The 22,157-nt window shown below is 36.7% G+C and overlaps 5 protein-coding genes and 1 pseudogene across 59 annotated transcripts; 5 read left to right on the top strand and 1 right to left on the bottom strand.

Annotated features, from left to right (window-relative positions):
* The first annotated feature begins 37 nt into the window (after nt 1-37).
* Nucleotides 38-7,027, top strand: LOC104762844 (uncharacterized). Of its 50 annotated transcripts, XM_087498514.1 has the most exons (34): nt 52-126; nt 214-314; nt 546-621; nt 739-857; nt 962-1,022; nt 1,219-1,371; nt 1,520-1,547; nt 1,631-1,695; nt 1,788-1,923; nt 2,079-2,160; nt 2,243-2,282; nt 2,417-2,491; nt 2,570-2,639; nt 2,833-2,899; nt 3,034-3,109; nt 3,207-3,253; nt 3,500-3,575; nt 3,666-3,702; nt 3,796-3,832; nt 3,947-4,079; nt 4,172-4,306; nt 4,412-4,527; nt 4,613-4,702; nt 4,792-4,840; nt 4,936-5,030; nt 5,119-5,291; nt 5,371-5,497; nt 5,597-5,662; nt 5,766-5,906; nt 6,056-6,136; nt 6,261-6,307; nt 6,408-6,538; nt 6,614-6,706; nt 6,808-7,027. In XM_087498514.1, exons 30-33 carry the CDS (start codon nt 6,117-6,119, stop codon nt 6,647-6,649), a joined length of 234 nt encoding a protein of 77 aa, XP_087354640.1. In that variant the 5' UTR covers nt 52-126; nt 214-314; nt 546-621; nt 739-857; nt 962-1,022; nt 1,219-1,371; nt 1,520-1,547; nt 1,631-1,695; nt 1,788-1,923; nt 2,079-2,160; nt 2,243-2,282; nt 2,417-2,491; nt 2,570-2,639; nt 2,833-2,899; nt 3,034-3,109; nt 3,207-3,253; nt 3,500-3,575; nt 3,666-3,702; nt 3,796-3,832; nt 3,947-4,079; nt 4,172-4,306; nt 4,412-4,527; nt 4,613-4,702; nt 4,792-4,840; nt 4,936-5,030; nt 5,119-5,291; nt 5,371-5,497; nt 5,597-5,662; nt 5,766-5,906; nt 6,056-6,116; the 3' UTR covers nt 6,650-6,706; nt 6,808-7,027. The 50 variants fall into 50 exon arrangements, with proteins under 50 accessions (XP_087354592.1, XP_087354640.1, XP_087354633.1 ...); XM_087498507.1 differs by having other exon boundaries at nt 1,088-1,371; nt 4,613-4,840; nt 4,936-5,024; XM_087498513.1 differs by having other exon boundaries at nt 1,088-1,371; nt 2,843-2,899; nt 4,613-4,840.
* A 2,266-nt stretch (nt 7,028-9,293) lies between these two features.
* LOC104762846 (uncharacterized) lies at nt 9,294-12,169 on the top strand. Of its 2 annotated transcripts, XM_087498516.1 has the most exons (2): nt 9,348-10,031; nt 12,040-12,169. In XM_087498516.1, the coding sequence occupies exons 1-2, from the start codon at nt 9,419-9,421 to the stop codon at nt 12,051-12,053; spliced, it is 627 nt and encodes a 208-aa protein (XP_087354642.1). In that variant the 5' UTR covers nt 9,348-9,418; the 3' UTR covers nt 12,054-12,169. The 2 variants fall into 2 exon arrangements, with proteins under 2 accessions (XP_010484543.2, XP_087354642.1); XM_010486241.3 differs by lacking the exon at nt 12,040-12,169 and having other exon boundaries at nt 9,294-10,835.
* Nucleotides 12,170-12,464: 295 nt separating this feature from the next.
* Nucleotides 12,465-14,268, top strand: LOC104762848 (putative acetyltransferase At3g50280 pseudogene; annotated as a pseudogene). Its single transcript, XR_015588555.1, has one exon. The product of XR_015588555.1 is annotated as a putative acetyltransferase At3g50280 pseudogene (transcript).
* Nucleotides 14,269-14,528: 260 nt separating this feature from the next.
* Nucleotides 14,529-16,042, top strand: LOC104762850 (F-box protein At5g67140). Its single transcript, XM_010486245.3, has 5 exons — nt 14,529-14,928; nt 15,008-15,154; nt 15,284-15,419; nt 15,513-15,611; nt 15,702-16,042. The coding sequence occupies exons 1-5, from the start codon at nt 14,840-14,842 to the stop codon at nt 15,915-15,917; spliced, it is 687 nt and encodes a 228-aa protein (XP_010484547.1). The 5' UTR covers nt 14,529-14,839; the 3' UTR covers nt 15,918-16,042.
* On the bottom strand, nt 16,035-18,801 carry LOC104762849 (PI-PLC X domain-containing protein At5g67130). The gene is made up of 8 exons (XM_010486244.3): nt 18,277-18,801; nt 18,042-18,164; nt 17,652-17,789; nt 17,465-17,563; nt 17,060-17,363; nt 16,758-16,981; nt 16,597-16,683; nt 16,035-16,484 (listed from the first exon to the last, which is right to left on the bottom strand). The coding sequence occupies exons 1-8, from the start codon at nt 18,379-18,381 to the stop codon at nt 16,281-16,283; spliced, it is 1,284 nt and encodes a 427-aa protein (XP_010484546.1). The 5' UTR covers nt 18,382-18,801; the 3' UTR covers nt 16,035-16,280.
* Nucleotides 18,802-20,087: 1,286 nt separating this feature from the next.
* On the top strand, nt 20,088-21,764 carry LOC104763679 (uncharacterized). Of its 4 annotated transcripts, none has more exons than XM_087500182.1 (4): nt 20,088-20,207; nt 20,273-20,567; nt 20,650-20,772; nt 21,364-21,764. In XM_087500182.1, exons 2-4 carry the CDS (start codon nt 20,331-20,333, stop codon nt 21,625-21,627), a joined length of 624 nt encoding a protein of 207 aa, XP_087356308.1. In that variant the 5' UTR covers nt 20,088-20,207; nt 20,273-20,330; the 3' UTR covers nt 21,628-21,764. The 4 variants fall into 4 exon arrangements, with proteins under 4 accessions (XP_087356308.1, XP_010485324.2, XP_087356307.1 ...); XM_087500181.1 differs by having other exon boundaries at nt 20,091-20,196; XM_010487022.3 differs by having other exon boundaries at nt 20,088-20,567.
* Nucleotides 21,765-22,157: the final 393 nt, after the last annotated feature.

Here is a 22,157-nt window from a genome sequence, read left to right on the forward strand (position 1 = left end):
ACTTTGTATAACCTGAATATGATTAGATCTCTCGACCGTCTATAAAATATAATGCGCTCTCTCTCATTCACATGATCACATCTTCCTCTACTAATCTTTTTCCGTCTTCGTTCCTCTCTCTGTAGTGTAAAAGTCTCTCCGCAACTTCTCGTTTCGTTGGTCGGTGATTCTGATGTCTTTCTTTGAATCGATGATTGGGTTTTTTTTTTCTAGGGTTTGGATTATGCTTTTATAAATCAATGAAGATGGCTTTTTTGATGGACACAAACTAGTCTCTGGTGTCTTTCTTCTCTCCGCTGCATCTTCTTCAGGAGGTAGTGTTCTTTCTCTTAACATCTCAGTCTCTCTTTGATGCGCGTGGATCTTACAACCCGATGATCATCTCATTCCTTCCTACTCAAGTTGTGAAATCTTCGTCTAGGGTTTTTATTGTGTTCACCTCTCGCTCCCTCTGTTATTATTCTTTTTCTTATTAACGCGTGATGCTCTGTTATTATATTTTTTTTTTTTGTTTAGTTCATTAAGTATGTTTCTTCGTCTTGCAGGTTGTTTTGTGAGCGAATCTATGATCCGATCATCATCGCTCCCCTACCGCTTCTGAATTTTCACTCCCCCCATACGGTTTGATTTACTTACTTGTTGATATTCTTCTAGGGTTTGGTCTCTGATTGTTTTTTTTTTTGTTTTATATATTTGTTCGGTTCCCTAACTAAGTAAGTAAGATTCTTTCTCTTGCAGGGTGTTTTGGAAGCGTATCAATGTTCCAATCATCCTTCCCTACGGTTTGATTTACTTATTTGTTAAATTCTTCTAGGGTTTGGTCTCTGAGTTTCGCCCCCTCTTCTGAGTTTTCACAGGTTTGATTTTACTTGTCATGTGTTGTTTGCGAGTCAATATTCTGGTTGATGATGCCATGGTCGATATCGCTAATTTGATTCTTCTTCTTTTTGATGTCTCTTAGGGTCTGTCTGGGCTCCTCTGATGTGATTGATGTACAAGGCTGTACCTGTGGGTTTATTCAGGTACTTCCTCCTCTCTGCCTTTGTTATGGTTTTAGCCTATGACCTTGTTATTTTTGTTGTTTCAGGTTTTTGGATGATGCTCTCATCAGTCAGTGATGGCTTTGACTGATCTTCCTGCTTCTGAATTTTCACTCCTCCTCCTACGGTTTGATTTTTTTATAAAATTGTATTCTTACTTGTCCTTGTGTTGTTGCAGGTTCCTGGTGTGGCGGATGAAGCTATATGGTCGATATGGCTGATTTGCTTCTTCTTCTTCTTTCTTATGTCTCTTAGGGTGCCGTCTGCTACTAAGTCTGGACTCCTCTGATGTGATGCACAAGGCTGGACGTCATTTGGTTGATATATTCAGGTATCTATTTCCTCCTCTTTCCCTTTGATATATATGTCTGCTATTTTGAGTTTTGGACTGCACCCATCAGGGACTTTTCAAACATGATTTGGGAGTTTCAAAGAGAAAACATTGTGTAATTAACATGTCAGTCTCTCTTTTGATGCAGATCGCCTGGATTACTAACTGTGTGGGAGGTTAAAAGAGAAAACATTGTGGGAGTTTTAGCTTTCAGGTTAATATTGGCTATTGTTGATCCTCAGCTTCTTGTGTTTCCCAGATGTGCTTGCTGTGTGTGTACACATCCAGATGAGATATACTCCACAAATTCTTTCCTAGACGAGAGTTTTGTTCTTAAACTTTGTCCTTTTTAGCTTCTTTTTTTTTGTATTCAGTGTCTTATCTATTCCTACCTTGTCTCTGTTTTTATTTTACAGGTTTTGGGTGATTCGTTTATCGATCAGTGATGGCTTTCAAATGGACACGCTTCGTCTCTGTGCTAAAGTTTCAGAAATTCAGAATTCCTTATCCAGTTTGATGGTTCTAATCCTGATGATTTGGTGGTTGTCATTGGTATGATTCCTTTCCTGCTAATCTAGTCTTTATCAAATCCAATCTTCACTCTGTTGGCATACATATTCTGTCTTTCCTTTGCGCTAATCATTTACTTGGACCAGACGCGTTACAGTTTCTGAGTCAAGTAACTAATAAGCTTCCTTATGTTACAGGTTACTCGGTTGTGTGAAGAACCTGCAATGATGCTAATCAGAGAATTCGGTCGCAGATATTCTTACCTTCCAAGCAAATAAGGTATTATGAAACCTCTTTCTTTAAATAAATCTCTCAAAATTGTTTTGAAGTTTGAAAGTCAATAGACGTGTAAATGTAACAGGTGAGACCGCTAAGAAGATATGATGGTTTTGGGAAATCGTGTAACTCTTTCCTTTTATTTCTCTGGTTTTTGTATTGATTCTCATGCTACATCTATTCCTACTGTTTAATACTATTCTTATATGCTTGTCACCGTGGCTTTTTTTTTTTTTAACTTGTCGTTCTGTGATTTCAGGTTGTGGTTGATGCTTTTATTGATAAAGTGGTGGCTTTGATGGACAAGCTTCTTTTCTGAGTTACGTCTTCAAAGGTTTTGTTCTTCCTCTTAACAAGTCTTTTACTTCTTTTTGTTTGTTTTGTACGTTACGTTTGTGTCTTCGTTTTGCAGTTGTGTTTTGGAAGCGAATTATGATCTGGATGGCAAGGGCTAACCTCACACAGAGACATCGTCCAAGCAGGTATGAGTCTTCTTTTCACCCTTGGGATTTAGGTTTTGCACTTAGTCTCTTATCTCAAATTTTCTAACGATGGTTCTTCTGATTCACTGAGCAGATCAGATAGAGATATCATTGACATTTAAGTTTTATTTTTTATGTTCTGTTTCTTTCAAGTTTATCCCTCAGCCAATGCGTTCTGTAATCATTGATGTAGATTTTTTCAGCTCCACATATGCCTGCAACACAAACAACTACACCACATCTGCTAGTTAGAATTTCAGGTATATACCATCCATTTATCACAGATTATATTTCATCACTTTAGAGCTGTTTGCTCATAGCTTAATGAATCTGTTTTATTGAAACTAGCAACTCATCTTTCATCTTCTTTTTTTTTTTTTTTTCTCACTTGCAGGAACAATGACAAGGGCTTACCAGCCAAATCACACAGACATTCTTCAATTGCTTTAACGACAGAAGTGTCTAAGCAGGTATGAAGCTTCTTTATGTTTTTTTCTCACTTGATGATGTTGTTTAAATTAAGACTTGATAAATAACGATGGTTTCTCCTAATTTTTATATGTGCAGATCGGAGATGGTTTGAAGAATGATGAAGAAGACTCATACTGCTTAAGGTTTTCTTTCTATCATCAACACCACAATCCATAAGTGAAGACTGAAGTTTTTGGTTTTGTTTGTTGTCTCTATGGATTGGGTGGAAGATGATGTATGCATAGCTCACTTTCTTCCCATTATTACTACGGATGATGATGCCTTTCGAGTCTTACTTCACTTCAGAACAGAGTCATAGCTTGCGTATTGAATCTATTTTATTTAATCTACGAGCAACTAATCTTTTTTTTCCTTCTTCTCACTTGCAGGAACAATGGCAAGGGATAACCTGTCAGCTCACACAAACACATCTTTACAGAGAGACATCGTGTAAGCACTAAGCAGGTATGAAGCTTTGTATCACCCTTGGGATTATTCTGAACTTAGTCTCTTATCTCAAATATTAACGTTTGTTCTTTTGATTCACTTGAGCAGATCAAAGAGATATGATCAAATCCTATGTCATTGACATGTAAGTTTTCTTTATCTGTTCTCTTTCTTTATGTTCTGAACTTAGTCTCTTATCTCAAATATTAACGTTTGTTCTTTTGATTCACTTGAGCAGATCAAAGAGATATGATCAAATCCTATTTCATTGACATGTAAGTTTTCTTTATCTGTTCTCTTTCTTTATTTGATCTCTGTTGTTCGGTGGTTTTGTAAGATTGATTTTTTATTGTTATTTCGTCTTCTTTGTCATGTTCTGTGTTGTGTAGCTGAGACGAGACCTATTGAGTTTGGTGAAACCGAAGACTGCGGTTGGCCATGGCAAATACACATATCACAAGGAGCCAATGGAGATGTTTGTTCTGTGGATTCGTTTGGTGTAGATCAAACTCAATGTCCAAGGTTCCATTTCTTTCTCTCTCATTTTCTTTTTGGTAGTTGGCTTGGAAACATTAACCTTGACTGAAGTGTGGCTTATCATGGCTATGTTGCAGATTGTGCATGACGAGCTAGTGAATTTGTGATGGATGCAGGAGATGTATCTGAGCTACGCTTTGCTATACCAGGTCTTAAAGAGGATTCAAAGACGACCAAACCCTAGAAGACCTCTTCCCATACAATTAAATTTGGTATTCTCTGATCTCACTCTCTCTCTCTCTTTCCATCCTTCTTCTTCTTCTTCGTGTTTGCAAATTCTCATTTTGTTCTGGTTTTTTGGCCATGGATTTATATAGGTGATATTATGTTTCCATGGATGTTTGATGAGAGTCATGCCGTGAAGCCGTTTAACAAGGCTGCCACTGATATCTTGGCCAAGAAAAATGATTGACATTCATTCAAAACTAACAAGGTCCGTTTCTCTGAATCTTCTTCTGTTTCTCTTTTCTTATGGATCTGTTTTTCGTGTCTTCTTTATGTTGTTCTGTGTTGTGTAGCTGAGACGAGGCCTATGGAGATTGGTGAAACCGAAGACCTGCAGGAACACCTTGAAAGACAGCAGCTAAGCTCAGGGAAGGTTAATGAAGGTGTAGCTGATTCTCAACCTTCTAAACAGATGGAAGAGCTTCCGGATGAAAGTTCTGATGCGTTTATTGATGGCTCTCTTATGGAGAAGGTACTTAAGAGGAGAAGTATGCGGATGCGCAATGCAGAGAGCCGGGCAGGTATTACTGAATCGCCTTTACCTCGTTCCTCTTATCTTTCCAAATTCCAGGAAAACAGTTTTTACCAAAGAAATAGTTTATTTGTTTAATAATAGGAATCCCTTGAGGGAAGGACGATGCTGGATTTCCAGAAATCTTTGGTAAAGACAAAGACAGACTTCTTCAAGCTATTTCTCGTAACCAGGTGAAGGTACATATTTTTATATATCTAATGAATGTTTAGCTTTCTGCAAATCAGAGTGTCATAATTGCTTATCCCGCTTGTTTCTTGGTTGCAGATTATAGTGAGACGAGAAGACTGCTGTTGGCCATGGAGTTTGGTGAAACCGAAGACTGCTCTTGGCCATGACAGATACACAAAAGACATAACATAAGGATTCAAGTGAATAGCCGAGACTGGTGGAATTCTTGGAGGCTGCAGCTTGCGGACAGATCAATCTCAATGGCCAAGGTTCGAGTTTTTTTTTTTGGTAGTTGGCTTGGAAACATTTATCTTGACTGAAGTTTGTCTTGTCATGGCTATGTTGCAGATCGTACATGATGAACTAGTGAAATTGTGATGCCTGCTGGAGATGTATCTGATGAGCTACGCTTTGCTAAACCAGGTCTTAAAAACGACCAAACCCTAGAAGACCTCTTCCCATACAATTAAATTTGGTACTCTCTGATCTCACTCTCTCTCTTTCCATCCTTTGTCTTGTTTGCAAATTTGCCTACCATTATATGATAGTTGCTACTTGCTACATTGAAAACCAGTTGGGTGTCAGCCACTACTTGCTACCAGTTGGGTGTCAGCCACTGCTTTCATGACCAATGCATAAGGTTCTATACTCCATCATGTACTCTCAGCTTAGATAGATTTATTTACAGTTATAAAAAAAAACTGTTTCTGATACAGGTTTCGCATTCTTTTTTGGTGATGCAGGTTTTTGGTTAAAGAACTCTGGTGGGGGGGGGGGGGGGGGGGTGGAAATATGCTTGCTAATAGTCATAGAGAAGTGGATTCTGATAGTGTCGATCACTTGACACTTGGTCGGCACTTTGTCATCGGATCTTGGAATAACAAGTAAGTACTGTTTTATTGGGTTGCTACACATTTATTTGTGCTTTTACTTCTGTTTTGCCTTAATGTCCACAAGCCATAAAATGAAAGAGTTCGGTAGTTTTTCTATCAATTTATAGAAGCCTTGAATTCTTACAAATTCATTTATGCAGATCTGATTCTGATTTCAAGGAGTTCTGTCTGCAAGTGTTGTTTGACTGTATATAAGCAAGGATGGACCAGCTCTTTTGCAGGTAATTCTAACTTAATAGCCACCTAACCCTATGACGATTCAATGGTTCTTCCTCTGTGGAACATATTTGGCATGCGTATATATATACTACTAATATTTGAGTGTATGTCACATGGTTCTTATAGGTTTATTTATCCTTGTATACAAGTATTGGTTCACTTTCCATTTCAAGGTACTCTTGCTGCAGCAGCGGAACTGAAAAATACTATTGATTTTACATTTTTGTAACCCGCTTTGATTTCCAATCTCTGGATTTAATAGTATGATCTCAGGTTGCTCTTGCCTACAACGAGACGGTATCAAATGGAAGATTGGCCTGCTATGTACAATCGGGGATGATGCACTATATGACGCAGCAACAACAACGATGGGATGGAAATTAGTATCCTTTTTCTTGATCTGTGTAAGTGATCTCATAATCCCTCCTTTTCTCCACCTGTTTCGAAGTTAATCCCTCAACCAAATAATCCTTATTCAGATGTGGAGAAATAAAACTTTGAACTTTGAAGAATGAACTTTGAAGAATGGAGTGCTCACAGTTACAATATCTAACTGATTCTAGTGATTGATGGTCTCTGACTCCTCAATACGTCACTTTTACGGTTTCTATATTTCTAGCTATCTCGTTTATGCTGTTGTTTAAAAATTAACGATGGTTTCTTATATGTGCAGATCAGAGATGGTTTGAAGTATGATGAAGAAGACTGAGTCTGCTTAAGGTTTTTTGTTTCTATCATCAACACAACACCACCACAATCCATAAGTGTAGACTGAGGTTTTAGCCATCGTTTCTATAAAACGTTGTAGTTGCTTAAATACTAGAGCAAAACTCAAAAATGATATAAATAGCTCATCGAAAGAAAGGAAACAACGAGTTAAACAACTAAACAAACTCGTACTTAAAATTTCCTATAAAAACTAGATTAAGAGAACTAGGTTAGTACCCGTACTACGCGGCGGGTTTGTTTTTATATGTATTTTTCATAATTTTTTTTTGTTTTATACTTTTTATAGTCGTGGTAAAACATGTTTTATAGTTTTGTTTTTCTAAAAAAAAACTGCACTATGCTGTAGAATCTAGCTTTCAAATCTCAAGAGTCTTCTACACCAATGTTCTAGCTTCTTTTAAATCTAAATCAATAAAACTTCTCAACTCCTTTAGCCTAATAATCAAAAAGACTTCAATTTTATCTTAAACACAGTCTTCTCCACAGCTGACTCACTCGAGCTACTACCACTATATTCCTGATTCGATCCCGCCACGATCCCACCAGCACCAGCACCAGGTTTTATAACAACAACGGTTCAGAGTTTTTTGATGGCGAAAAGGATCAGATCTCGTCTAATGAGTCTGAAAACACACTTCGTTGGTGGATTATGGGGCTAAGTTGGATCGTCGTTGACTCGTTAGATTTGTTGGGAGCTTCCTTTGATCTAAATATTCCTTTGAGTTTTTGAATTAAGGAAAGACTGGAAATTTCTACACAGAAAAAGAGTAGAATATTAAGGTTCAATTTGGCAGCTAAATCTGAAACATAGCATCAAGTATTAGAGACTCGTAGCCTTCACTTGCTTCAAGAATGGTTTGAGATTATTGTTCATTTCTTTGGATGACCTCTGATTAGGGTTTCGATGTCTTCTTTCTTTCCTTTGTTGTTGAGTGTGTGTTGCTCGTCATCTTCCTCAATTGTCATACATAGGTTAATTTAGGTTCTTTTACTGTTTTTCCCGTACACTATTCTAATTGGGCTGAGCCCATAACAGGAAATAGAAGGAATGATGTGAAATAGAAAAAGATTATTATTGGACAAAAATATTGAGCTGTATTAATTCTTATAATTTGATAGGAATTATTGAAGCAAGTGAAGGCTACTAGTCAACTTCTCTTTTAACTTGGAGAGAAACACGTCTATTGATTTAAAATTTTTGAGGAAAGACAAGGCCCACTTAATTTTCTTTCAGCAGAAAGTAAATCTAATAGGTTCTTGTTGGGCTTTCAATGTTTCTGTAAAAAATTTTGTGAAATAAGAAAAAGAAAAGACAAAAGGCTTTTTCTTAAGGCCCGTGTATACTACATAGGCAGCGTTAACAGGCGTAATACAATCGAACCGTCCCGGTTTAAGCACCAACCACCTCGGTTTAGCTCTGTTCTAGATTTGGTCAACAAAATTACACGATTGTGTGTAATATATAATAGGAGCTACTTTATGTTTTAACAGTCTCTCTATTGAAATCTTTAGTAAACGTATTTTTTAACATATATAAACATGTGTATTTACTCTGTTTATTAATAGAAATAACAACAACTATTATAATCCAAAAACTGAAGTTAAATAAACTAAAGATGCTTTCTAGTTGTTAAATTATTGACATACATGTGTTTGTAATGCACTAAAATATGACACTAGCAGACTAACACGATCAGTGCCGTGCTCACACTTATGGAGGCCTAGGACAAATTTTTTTGTTGACTTTTGTATATTTATTAATAAATTATTTTAATATTAAATAAAAATAAAATGTTAATAACAAAACTAATAATATGAAAATAAAAATTAAAATCATTTTTTAAAAATCACAATATTCTATAGTAATTATCCACATGTACTACGTTTAGTTATTCTTTGTTTAAATACTTTTTTTTTACTTATGTTGTTATATATTAGTAAGGAATTTATTTTCAAAATAATAAAATCTCAATAAAACTTAAAAGTATTTTTTAAAAATATACAATTTCTAATGAAAAGTTTCCATTATTAAAAACACATTATATTAAGTTAATTAAATATAATAAGCTTACTTTTTATATAAAATGTGGCCTAAAATTTTAATATTTTTTTTGGTGGTTTGGGGCATTTACCCTTTTTGCCTAAGGGTAAGCTCTGAGCACGATCAACACCAACTAAAGATAAAACATAAAGTCATACTTTAACAAAAGAAAATAAAAGTCATGCCAAATACAAACCAATCATACAGTATATAGCTTCCATATTCTCACTAGTCTTTAAGAACAGAATTATACCCTCTTTTTTTTTTGGTAAAGTTTGTTTGTATTATTATACATGTCACAAAATGCCAAAATAAAATAGAAAACAACTGAGGTCCATGTAAACTTTAATTATTAGTGTACCATAAAGTATATGATGTAACTTGTTGGTTGGTCGTATTAATTAATGGACTCATCCAGAGAATTCACGATTGCCTGATATAGAAACTGAGCCTCACGTTACCCACTACACATTAAAAGTAAAAAAAAAAAAAAAAAAAAAAAAAACGCAACACGATGGAAGACGAATTGGTGGTGATAATCTCAAAGAGCGTCGTAAATCCTAGAAACGTTAAGAAACCGACTACTGTGAAGGAGAAGATTCATCTTTCTCCATGGGATCTTGCTCGTCTTCGCTTTGGTTATCTTCAAAGAGGTCTTCTCTTTCCCAAACCTGATCCCAAAACTGACATAATCGTCTCACGATTACAAGCTTCACTCTCTGTTGCACTAGATCGTTTCTATCCTCTAGCTGGTCGTCTTGTCAAGGTCAAGAACGACGACGATACTGTCTCGTTTTTCATCAGCTGCGATGGTTCAGGTGTGGAGTTTGTTCACGCCGAGGCTAAAAACATCGAGCTCAGTGATGTACTTCAGTTGTCTGGTTCTGTCCCCGGTTTTTTCAGTTCTTTCTTCCCTGCGACCGGGATCAAGAACTACCACGGTGTCTCAAGATCTTTACTTATGGTTCAAGTGACCGAGATGAAAGACGGGATTTTCATCGGCTTCGGTTACAACTCAACCGTGGCTGACGCCAGTTCAATCTGGAGGTTCATCAACGCATGGTCTGAGATTTGTTCAAAGGATTCGGGAGGATTCGAGACCTTCCAACATCGTCTTCAACTCAAAGGTTGGTTCTTTCCTAGAATTGATTATCCAATCCATATCCCCGACCCTGAAACAAAAGCAACTAGTTCTGTAACAACATCAACCAATTTACAAGAGAAGATGTTCCATGTTACAAAGGAGAATGTTTTGAAACTGGAAGCTAAAGCCAACGGCGAGGCTGATCAAAAGATCTCGTCTATACAAGCGGTGTTAGCACATATATGGTGTTCAATGATTAAGCACAGCGGCATGAGCCGAGAAGAAGAGACCCATTGCAGGCTACCTATAAACATGAGGCAAAGACTAAATCCACCGCTGGAAGCAGAGTGTTTTGGGAATGTGAGCCAGACCGGGATAGCTCCCGTCACGGTTGGGGAGCTGCTGGACCACGGACTAGGCTGGGCTGCTATGCAGATCAACAAAATGGAGATGTCACAAACGGATGAGAAAGCCAAAGAATTAGCAGAGACGTGGGTGAAAAATATCAAGATTCCAGTTTCTGTTGGTAGCAAAGATTTGGTTGTCACAAACTCTAACCGGTTCGATGTGTACTGCAACGATTTCGGTTGGGGTAAACCGATAGCTGCAAGAGCTGGACCACCGTATCTCAACGGGAGACTCGTTGTGTTCCAAGGAATCGATCAAGAGAGTCTTGATTTTCAGGCTTGCTTACAGCCTCAAGTAGTGGGAAAATTGTTGAATGATGTTGAATTTAACGAGTATGTGAACATTGTTTGAGATGATTTCTCTTGTGTGTGTACAACTAGGCAAAACGCTGATTTCTCACTTGTGTTCAAGATTCACCAAATTCAATAAGCCTCTACAATTTTTTCGTGTTGGTATTCTCAACATTTGCTACCATCATCAAACAAATCAATTCAAATACATAAAAGAGACTCATAAACGGGAACGTACCTGACCGGAATCAACTACACTCGCCGCCGGGGTAGCAGCAAAACAAAACATTTAATAACTTTGTTGCATGATGTCATACTTGTTGACCTGGAGAAAAACAAAAACACGGTGTGAGCATAGGCCCAATACTGTATTCGATTATTGGGCCTTCTATAACTCTCTTATTAGGCTTTTTTTTGGTTTTAAGTAAGAAAGAAAGAAGCCTTCACTTGATTCTCGGGGAAAAAAAAAAAATGGCTTGCTCCTCCTCCTCATCATCATCATCTTCGTCGCTCGTCGGCGAGTGGGAGGAGCTTCCACCGGAGTTAACTCCTTCGATTCTAAGTCGGCTTAGCACGGTTGATCTACTGAAAGCTCAGATGGTGTACATATCGTGGCGAAGCATCTCAAAAGACCCATCGATGTGGCGGAAAATCGAATCGGTCAACCTGGCATTTCACTCTGAGGAAATGTGGCGTCGCGCCATTGATCTCAGCGATGGTGGTTTGGTCGAGATCAGTATTGATCTTATGCACTGGGGTGAAAATATACTCGCCTACATGGCCGATATGTTTCTTCTTCTTCTCTCTCTCCCTCCCTCTCTCTCTCTCTCTCTATATATATATAGAACCCTAATTTAGAGAATTGGCGGCGTTGATTTGATTGCTATGCAACTTACTTATTGCTACTTTTATTTGAACATGTATTACATATGATTTGGATAACTTACTTATTGGTTACTTTTATTTGAACATGTATTACATATAGATTGCTGCTAGTTACAAAATCAAATTTGTTGAATCAGTGCCATTGTTTTGTGGGGGTTTTATTTGATTATTAAACAACAAACAAACGCTAAGTTTGATTATTTTCGGGTTTGTGACTGTTATTTTATTCCAATTGCCCTCTTTCCTTTCCCTTTGGATTATGGTGTAGAATACATTAACTTTGTTATTATGCTTGTGAGGTCCTTTTATTTATTTTGGCTTCAGGTTCTTTTTTTATCTGCTGCCGCTGCTATATATATACATATGATGATCCAATCCAATCTACTGTATAGATTTTGGCTTCTTCTTCTTCTATCTTTTATAACTTCTTATGTTTCTTCTAACTTGTTATTATTATTTGCTTTGCAGGTCAAGTCTTCTGAGAAGCCTTACACTAACATCATCCGGTTTCTTATTGAAAGGGCAATTTCTCGAAGCAGTTGTGAAACTTCCATTGCTTGAATACCTCCATCTTCCAGAGTGCTTCTTATTATTGTCAGAAAAGTCTGTGAAAGTTTGTAGGCCAGTCTTGTCCAAATCTGAAAACGTTGAAGCTAAACTGCTTCCAATGCTTAGTTTTTGCTGATGATGATGCGATAGCACTAGCAATTGCAGAAACCATGCCCGGACTACGCCACCTCGAGCTTGCCGGACACGGCCTAACTTACACAGGCTTGAACGCCATTCTTGACACTTGTCCTCACCTGGAACACCTAGATTTACGTAATTGTTTAAACATTGACCTTTCCGGGAATCTGGAGAAGCGATGTTTGTAGAGGATCAAATTTCTGAGATACCCCAATGACGACCCATCAGAAAAAGACCCATCAGAAGACTTTCTGAAACGGTTCGAGGAAGTGACACCAGATGAGGACGACACTTTCTATATCAGCGGCTTGTATTACGAGGAGGATTATGCTTTGATGATGAACGTTTAGTCAAGGCGCTGTGCTTGAAGAGCTCTCAATATGATAAGAGAGCACAGTTTTTTTTTTTTTTTTTTTTTTTGTTAATAAGAGAGCACAGTTTTATCCAAGTGAAACACGTTGTGTAGTTCACTTTTACACTAGTTTGGTATACCAAACTAGAGTCACTAGACTAGTTTCATTTGCATGAAGAATAAATAAATAAGTGTAGTACAAAAAAAATGGGAGATGTAGTAGTTGAAGTGATCTCAAAGAGCATAGTTCGACCAGAGAGCTACAACAACGAGGAATCGGATCGGGTTAAGATCCATCTCACTCCATGGGATCTCTTTTTTTCTTGGATCCGAATACTCCCAGAGAGGTCTTCTCTTTCCTCAACCCGACCCGGAAACCCATATAATCTCTCGGTTAAAATCCTCTCTCTCCGTCGCTTTGAACATCTTCTACCCGTTCGCCGGTCGTCTCGTCAAGATTGAGAACCAAGACGACGGGACGGCGTCGTTTCACGTCGATTGTGATGGTTCAGGTGTCAAATTCGTTCACGCTTCAGCTAAATCCGTTTCCGTGAGTGATGTTTTAAAACCTGCCGATGGTCATGTCCCTGAGTTCTTGAAACGTTTTTTCCCGGCGAACGGAGTTACGAACCGTGAAGGTATCTCTGATTCGTTAATCGCGTTTCAAGTGACGGAGCTGAAAGATGGAGTCTTTATCGGATTTGGTTATAACCATATCGTTGCTGATGGGAGTTCGTTTTGGAGTTTCTTCAACACTTGGTCGGAGATTTGCTTTAATTCCGATAATCGGAGAAAGTTTCCTCCTTTGCTTCTCCGTGGATGGTTTCTCGACGGGATTGAGTATCCGATTCGAATCCCGATCTCAGAGACGGAGACACCGAACCGGGTTGTTGTTCTTGGTACTTCATCGTTATTACAAGAGAAGATATTTCGATTCACGAGTAGAAACGTCTCTGAGCTCAAAGAGAAAGCCAACGGCGAGGTTAGTGCCGATGATCGGAGAATCTCGTCGCTTCAAGCAGTGTCGGCGTATATGTGGCGAGCGATAATCAGAAACAGTGAATTGAGTCCGGAGGAAGTGATTTGTTTCAAGTTACTGGTGGATATGAGGCAAAGGCTAAACCCTCCGCTCGAGAAAGAGTGTTTTGGGAATATGGTTGGGTTCGCTACGGCGACGACCACCGTAGGGGAGATGGTTAGCAATGGGCTTGGTTGGGCTGCTCTGCTAATAAACAAAACTGTTGGTTCTCAAACGAATGAAAAGTTTAGGGAGTTTGCTGCGAATTGGGTGAAGAAACCCGAGTATATTAATGAATGGTGGTAATGAGGCATCGAGCAATTCTGTAGTAGTAGCTAGCTCTCCTCGGTTCAATGTGTATGGAAATGATTTCGGTTGGGGTAAACCGATTGCGGTTCGAGCTGGGCCGGGTAATACTCGTGATGCAGGCAAACTCATTGCTTATCCGGGAGTTGAACAAGGAGACATTGAGATTCACACGTATTTATCGTCTGGTGTTTTGGAGAAATTATCGACTGATGCAGACTTCTTGAAACATATGTGATACGAATCTTTGTGTTATATATATTTAAGTTTTCTTTTTTCTACTCTTGTATTTTGATTGAATAAGTTAACCTAGTAATAGTTGACACTTGACAAATCTTTTTCTAGTTGCAAAAAAACTCAATGAACGAAACGTAAAAAAAGTAAGAAGAAGAAAAGAAAAGAAAAAAAATCATACATAACGTCATGTCAAATTTAACATTTAAAATATTTTGTGAAGCAACCACAAAAAATACTGTATTTTAAGATCCGTCGGGCGTGGCATGTGCCACGTGGCGTACAAAAGAAAAAGACCGAGTAATGTAGAGTGTATAATTTTCCCACGCAAAATCTTGGACCGTGTAATAAAAACATTTTAATTAAATCATATAAAAATAATATTAATTTCAAAAAAAAAAAAAAAAAAAACGAGTACAAAAAAGTATGACGGAACGATGACCACATCTTCTGAAGTTAAACTAAGAAAATGACAACATCTTCTTCTTTCTTCCTCCTCCTCTGCAATTATGATTATGAATAACTATTGAAAACAAATTCTCATATATTTTACATACTTTTCTTGATACATAAAAGCTTCTGCAGGTTGTTGTAATTTGATTCAAGAAGAAGAAGCTCTTCTCCTTAAACTCATATATATATATATATATATATATATATACATAAAAGTCATGTATGAAGAAGCAGCGATCGATCGTTTACCGTTAGACCTTCTCGCTTATATATTTTCTTTGGTTACTTCTTTCACCGTTTTGGCTCAGTAAGTCAAACTTGATCGTTGCTAAGTTTGATCCTTTTTGTTTCAGTTCTTGTAAGAAATTTAAGTTTTGTTTTTATAGGGCAAATGGTGTTTGCAAGAAATGGAGGAAAGCTGTAAATCAATCGATGGCGAGAAGACAATCTCTGAGCTTTGCTGGTTGGAAAATGGACGATGATTCCACTTCTCGTCTCGTTCATCTTGCTTACAACCTCAAAGAACTCGACATGTAATCTCTCCCTCTCTGCTTCTTCTTCTTATATGATCAAGTTTCCAACTTTACCTTTAAAAAGCTTGACTTGGTCAGATACAAGCTCTGTTTTTTTCACATAGCTTCTTTTGTTTTCTATGTTTGCAGATCTAGAAGTAGATGGGGTTGTCATATAACTGATAATGGTCTTTACCAAATAGCTTCTGCAAGATGTGTGGCCAATTTGAACTCTGTCTCTTTATGGGGCATGACTGCTATTACTGATTCTGGTGTTGTTCAACTGGTAATATAAATGTCCTTTTTTTATTTATGTGGGATTAGAATCTTTAATGTATTTGTTTATCATATCAGAGATTCTTGAATTTTTATTTGACAGATATCAAGAACTTCTTCATTGCAACACCTAAACATAGGAGGTACTTTTATAACCGATGAGTCTCTTTTCGCTATTGCAGAACGCTGTCATAATCTTAAGGTGACAAAGAATCTTCTCTATCCATCTACTTATTCTATCTAGAATCATTAGAATCACTCTTTTCGAAATCGGAATCTCTTATATATGTAGACGATCGGGATGTGGTGTTGCCGCCATGTGACAGAGAGAGGCCTTCTGGTTCTTGTTAACAAATGCAGAAAACTTGAATCGATCAACTTATGGGGAACTAGAGTTCCTGTGGATTGCTTCATTGCTTTACTTACCATCAGTCCTGCACTTCAGATCAAACCCATGGAATTGCTTCTCAATGCTCAGAATCCACCACCATTGTTGCATGCTGTCTAGTTCTGCTTCCCATTTCTCTTGTTTGTTGTGTACATAGTAATTCATAAAATTGAATTCCCATATATCTTCTGTTTTCTCCCATCAATAACATAAATAACTTATCCAGTAAACCTTCTATTGGAGTAGAATTGTCTATATATATATATATATATTTAAGTTGCAGAACATTCAACAGAAGCTGAAGACACACATACACAATATTTTTTGCCTTTTAACTCTGCAGTCTACAAATGCAAGAATAAAATCGGACACTCTTTCTAAGGCAATTCATGTTTCTTGAACTTAGGATCTCTCATTCGTTCTAAAAAAGTGATCAAGATTCTCTAACCTAAGAATCTCTCCAAGTGGTTTTGATTGGTTGTTTCATAGTAAAAACATCAGCAATGGAAGCCATGAGAAGCAGAAGACAACAATGGTGTTTCGTGGATACACAGCAGAAGCTAAGGATTTTGAGAACTGAACTGAACCTGTGTAGCTTGCACCTGAGTAGCTTCCAGCCGTTGAATCCATGTTTGGAGTTCTTGTCTGTAGAGTAACATTTTTGCATGAACCATAAGCTGCCCCTGGCTGCAAACAACATCAAGAACCAAAATTCAGGTAGCCGTTTTAGATGGTTTATGCTTGTACGATATGATTACATATCCATAAGTTAAGTTATCGAAAGTAGATAAGCTATTACCTGGCAAGCAGCAAGAGTTTGACAGCCGCAAAGTACCGGTCCATTCATTCTATCCAGAACTTCGAAAACGCCGCCTCCATCACTTCTCTGCAATATTATGGTTTGTTAGCAAGATCTCACAAAAAACTGTCATATTTTTAGTTTTATGATTGATTCAATACCATGTAGAAGTTAACAGCAAGAAAGTTTGGCATTCTATTCCCTCCTGACTTGAGACAAGTCCCAACCATCTCAGCTAGTGGAGCTGAGTGTTCCTTGCAAGCGTCTTTCTCAACCGGATACGTCGGAAAGTAATTCATCAAGAAAAGCGATGAACTTTTTGAGTTTAAAGGTTGTGACTCTTTTCTGTTAGGACAAGAACCTCGCTTCACCCCGGGATCCCCAGCTTTACACAATGATAAGATAAGGTTATTCTCACAGAAAGTTCAGATATCAAAGATTTGAACTTTTTTGTAATACTCACACTCATTTTCAACTATGTATCTCCATTGATAAGCAACACCTTCTTCATCTTCTTTGGCAGCAACAGAAGTGAAAACCAGGAGCCTGTGATTATCTTGCACCATATCAGTCACAGTAGGCCAATCTTCTCCCTTTTTGGGCATTTTCGAAACAGGAAACCAGTACTTGTCCAAACCAGCGTTAGCAAACAGAGTTGATAAGCCTTTAGGTCTGTGCACATAATCCTCAATTATGATGGTGATAATCTCTGTTGGGTTCTGACTCAGAAATGTCTCAACTTCCCTCAGTGTGTTAATTGCAGGTTGCTGATTCAAAAAGAAATCAAAGTTCACATTTCCCATCCTATCAGGTTTCAACTTTTGATCCAAACAGGTTATTTTAGTTAAGCTGAAGAAAAAATTCTTACAAAAGCCGTGACATTGAAACATTGCCCTCGAAGCGAATGGCAAAGCCAGACATCGTCGTTGAAGTCATACATATCCAACATTAGCCCTCTAACTCCATTCTAGAGCAAATAAAAGATATATTCAAGAGTTTTACCCAAGAAAGAGGAATCATGCAAAATAAGAGGAGTTGGTAAATAAGGACATTACTTGGAGCTGATTAGTAATAGTATCTTCTTGATTGTAAAATGTAATCCTATCAACACCTGGCAAAGGCGGTGCATTTGCATTGCTAAAGGCATTATGAGTCATCAACCATGTATACTTGTTAAAAGGCAATCCATTTATCTACAAAAAAGAACACAAATTTCATCACCACATAAAAATGTAAACAAATCTTCAACAAAACCCATATTCAAAGTTCAAAACTTTTGATACAACCACATGATCTACATTATCTTGATAGAACAATTTAAATTCTTTAGCAAAACCCATCTTCAAAGTTTAAATCTTTTGATACAACCAAATGATCTACACTATCTTCTATGATATAACCTATTTCAGATTGGAAAATATAGAGAAACCTAATTAAAATCTTACAATGGAAGTTGGAATTGTGGCTTGGCCTCTTGTGCAAACGGGTTTAGTGCTCCCAACGGCAGGACAGTCTCCACAATACAAACCTGAGGCACAATCAGTGGCTGAGGAGCATGAATCCAACATCTGAGAAAGACACACACAAATAAAAAGCAAAATCCAAAAAGATTTAGACCCCAAATTGATAGCGGCCATAAATTAGAGAATAAGAATAATAAGCAAAGAGAATCAAAAGAACCTGGCAATTTCCATTAGAGCAAGCTGAGGAAAAAGAGAAGAAGAAGGACAAGGAAAAAAGAGAGACTGTTACGGCTCTGCATAAGCCATTGATGCACGCCGACATAGCTCCTTAGCTTATGCAGAGAAATAAAGAGAGAGAGAGAGAGAGAGAGAGAGAGAGAGAGAGAGAGAGAGAGAGAGAAATCTGAATGATGTTCGATCTACTGTTGTTGGTTGCTTGAGGGGGTTTTTCTAAGACAAGACAAAAGAGATGTTTAGGTACTAAAACCCGGGCATCATCGATTTGTTAATCCTTAGAAAACAGAGGAACAAAAGAAAAAGATTAAGCTTAGTGTTTTTTCTTTCTTTTCTTAGACAAGGTTGAATCTTTTTCCCACCTCCCAAAAGAAAAAATGAAGAAACGATTAGTAAAGAAATAACCCACTTCATAAGTAAAGAAGGTAGCTCGAATTAGAGCGACAACACTTTCTTTTTTCTTTTTAACATTATAATAAACAAACAGCAATACAGTTTCTAGTTTTGTACACCAAACATACGTACGCGGTGACTATTTTGTCAACACCTACTTGAAATGTGTGAAAACTGGAAACAATGTGTTTTTGGAAGAGTTTGTCAAAATTAGCAATGATGATTTTATCATATATCACAAAATTTGTTACATGTGTTAATACTTAATAAGTTAATAGTGTTATACTATATATAATTGATCTATATAATGTTAATAAATTAAAAATTTGTATTCTTGAATTGCTAATATTTTTTTACCTAACATTTTTATTATTGATATCTTTTTTGCTAACGCTACGGTAGTCACATGCGTGGGGACACTCTTGTCTTGTTGCTTGTCTCTTTGCTTCTTTCAAGGAAATAATGTCATTATTTTCATATGATCGCACAAAAGTTACTTCAACATCTCACTCTCTCTCTCGGTGGAAATAACACAATAATAATGTCTAGATGAAATGTTTATCGACATTTATCACCATGCCTGTTTCATCTACAAATTAAATAACCAATTCATCAACAGAGACATACGACATTAGTGTTTGCCATATCCAATCTTTTAATTAATCAACCAATCTACAAAATAATACGTGATTTGAAAGAGAAAAAGTTACCGCCATATTAAACTGATATTACTACAAAATTTGACGATGTACCATATTCGGCTTGCTTACAGCTTATACAACGACGTCGTGTAAAGAAGTCTATCATTCGCAGCCTTACGCTATAACGTCAGGCCCATTAACGTATTTACTTACTAGCTTCTGTTATTTGGGCCCAAATTCTCTCTTTTAAAGCCCCAATACCCAAGTAATGGAATCATAGAAAAAAACAACTTGCGTTTCTCGCTCCTGTTTTAAAAAAGCCTTCTTATAATGAAGTTTGAAAGCAGAAATATAGAAAAGAGACAAGACACTTTTACATTTATTATTTTTGACTATAAATGATAGTTTTTCATTGATAGTAAATAATATATAAATATTGTCTTTTAAAAAGTACAACTATGATTGTAAGAAAGTTATTATTTATAAATGCAGGTTTAAAAAAATCTTCCAAATCTAGCAAAGTTCCAGTTTTGATTAGCTGTCAAAATTTAGTGTTGAACTGCTTAACATTTGTGGACTCAGAACTAGACAACAATTGTAAATCATGATCTTTTTTTTCCTTTGATTAGATTCATTAAATGCCTTTTTTATCCTTAAAGTAGCCAAAATCCTTGTCCCAAAATATGAAAGTTATGTGCATTATTTATCGTTTATAACTTTATTTGGTATTATATATTTTTCCTTTAACTGAGATACAATTGATATATTTTGTGGTGATAAACGTCTTGTTTTTTGTATTAGTTTATCAACAAAAAAAAAGCTAATCCTGACCACTCTAGTAATTTGCATTTTGAAGAGAAGAGTGCACGGTGAAACTTAGGTTAATTAACTACTAATCCTTATTTATACTGTACAAATTGATTTACCACCTCTTGTGTCTCTCAGGTAGTATTTATTTTCTTCAAAAGTATGGATCAAAGCGGAGACAATTCTCGGATTCCCGATGATGATGCTGACAGTTCTTTTCGCTTCCAAAGGCTTTTGTTTGAAGACGACTGGCAACTATGGGACACTTACCCCTACTGTCGTTGACGCTTGTGCCACATCACCAGCTCCAACGGCTGAGATGAACCATGATAGCCCTACTGTCGACGCTACTGCCACATCACCAGATCCAACGGCTGAGATGAACCATGACCATGATAGCCTGACAGTAGAGTCCCCTCCTCGTCCAGTCGTGGTAATTGTCTATTTTATCTAATGTTTTCTTGTTTGATAGAAATAAAGCTTTTGGATATAATATACTTATGGAAATTGTATAGGATCAAGAATCGATCAGCCAGTGGCTCCAGTCATCATCGAGCAGTGAGCAATCTGAAACAGCATCGCAAGAATATTATGTAGATGTATCCTCTCCCCAACTCATCCTCGCGATCGCGTCCGAGGTATTGTATATTATATCTTAGCATTAAAATATATTTAGAGCTTATGAAAAAGTAGTATTCGTGGAATTAAGATGGAAAACTATTTCCACACCACTTTAGAAAGAGAAATAATTACTTATTTTCATTTTATAGATCGATATTCCGTGAAATACCATTTCACGCGTCTTTTTGTTTGATTTTAATTTTTCGTATTTGCGCAAGAAAATATTGAACATTGTTACTACTATAAATTTAACTTTCTTAATGAAGTTACAATAATTTTTTTTGTTAGGTCAAGTACTGAGTTACTAGCTAAGTAATAAATGTAAAAAGCTTTCACCACCTTTTTAGTTGTGAAACTTGTATCTTAGAAGTTAGAACCTTACAATTTTGTGAGAGATAACATTCAACTTTAAATAATGCTTCCAAGTATTGATAATTTAGTCGGATGCATTTGTATTTTCCGAAGGATTGCATTTATACAAGAGGCTATAAGGACTCTTTAATAAGATTATATGTTCCATTTTGGTTTCTGGAATAAAAGAGTTGTATGTAAGAAGTTGTAGAGTTTGTATACGGTAAAGTTTAGTAATGATTTTTTATTTATTTTAGGAACAATTGATGAATGTCACCGAACATGTAGGAGAAGAAGTCAACACTGGGTTAACCGTTGAAGTCATTGATGAGAACCTAAGAAGAAGGACATATGAAAACAGCAATGATGAAACGGAGCCATGCGTGATCTGTCAGCAAAAGTTGAAGAACGGTGAAGAAGCTGCGAAACTGGATTGTGAGCATGACTTTCACTTCGAGTGCATCAAGAGCTGGCTAATGGTCAAGAACAAGTGTCCCCTTTGCAACCAGAAAGTTGTTTAAATGTTTTATGAGGGTAGAAACATGTCAAGATTGGATTTTGACTTGATTTCAGACTACCATATTGCTTTTGCTTTGATTTCCATTATTTTCCCTTCGGATGCTAATAATGAATAATGAACATATGATCTTATTTGCAAGTTGAATCCCTTTTTTGATGAAGTAAAATATTATTTGCATCCAAACTCAACCCTTATATGTGTTGACCAATTATAATATCAAAACTTCAATAATTTTTTTTCTTCTTAAACCTGTGGGACAAGGACAACAAAAGAAAAAGCAAAAAAAGATTAGGATTTTTTTTTTGTAAATTGTCAAAAATGGTGAAACTGTTGCAAGACCTTACTTTTCAAGTAATTGTCCTATTTCATGTTTAGTCGTAATAATAATTAAATGGTATACTTTATGGCTATCAATGGCCTATCTTATCAATACCATTATTCCAACCGTTTCATTTACTGAAAAGGTTAAATATCTTATCTATATTTAACTTATCACATTGATAAAAAATTTATATATAAAACAAAATTGTT

Source organism: Camelina sativa, chromosome 18 (assembly GCF_030686135.1).
Source record: "Camelina sativa cultivar CO46 ecotype springtype chromosome 18, ASM3068613v1".
Taxonomy (NCBI): domain Eukaryota; kingdom Viridiplantae; phylum Streptophyta; class Magnoliopsida; order Brassicales; family Brassicaceae; genus Camelina; species Camelina sativa.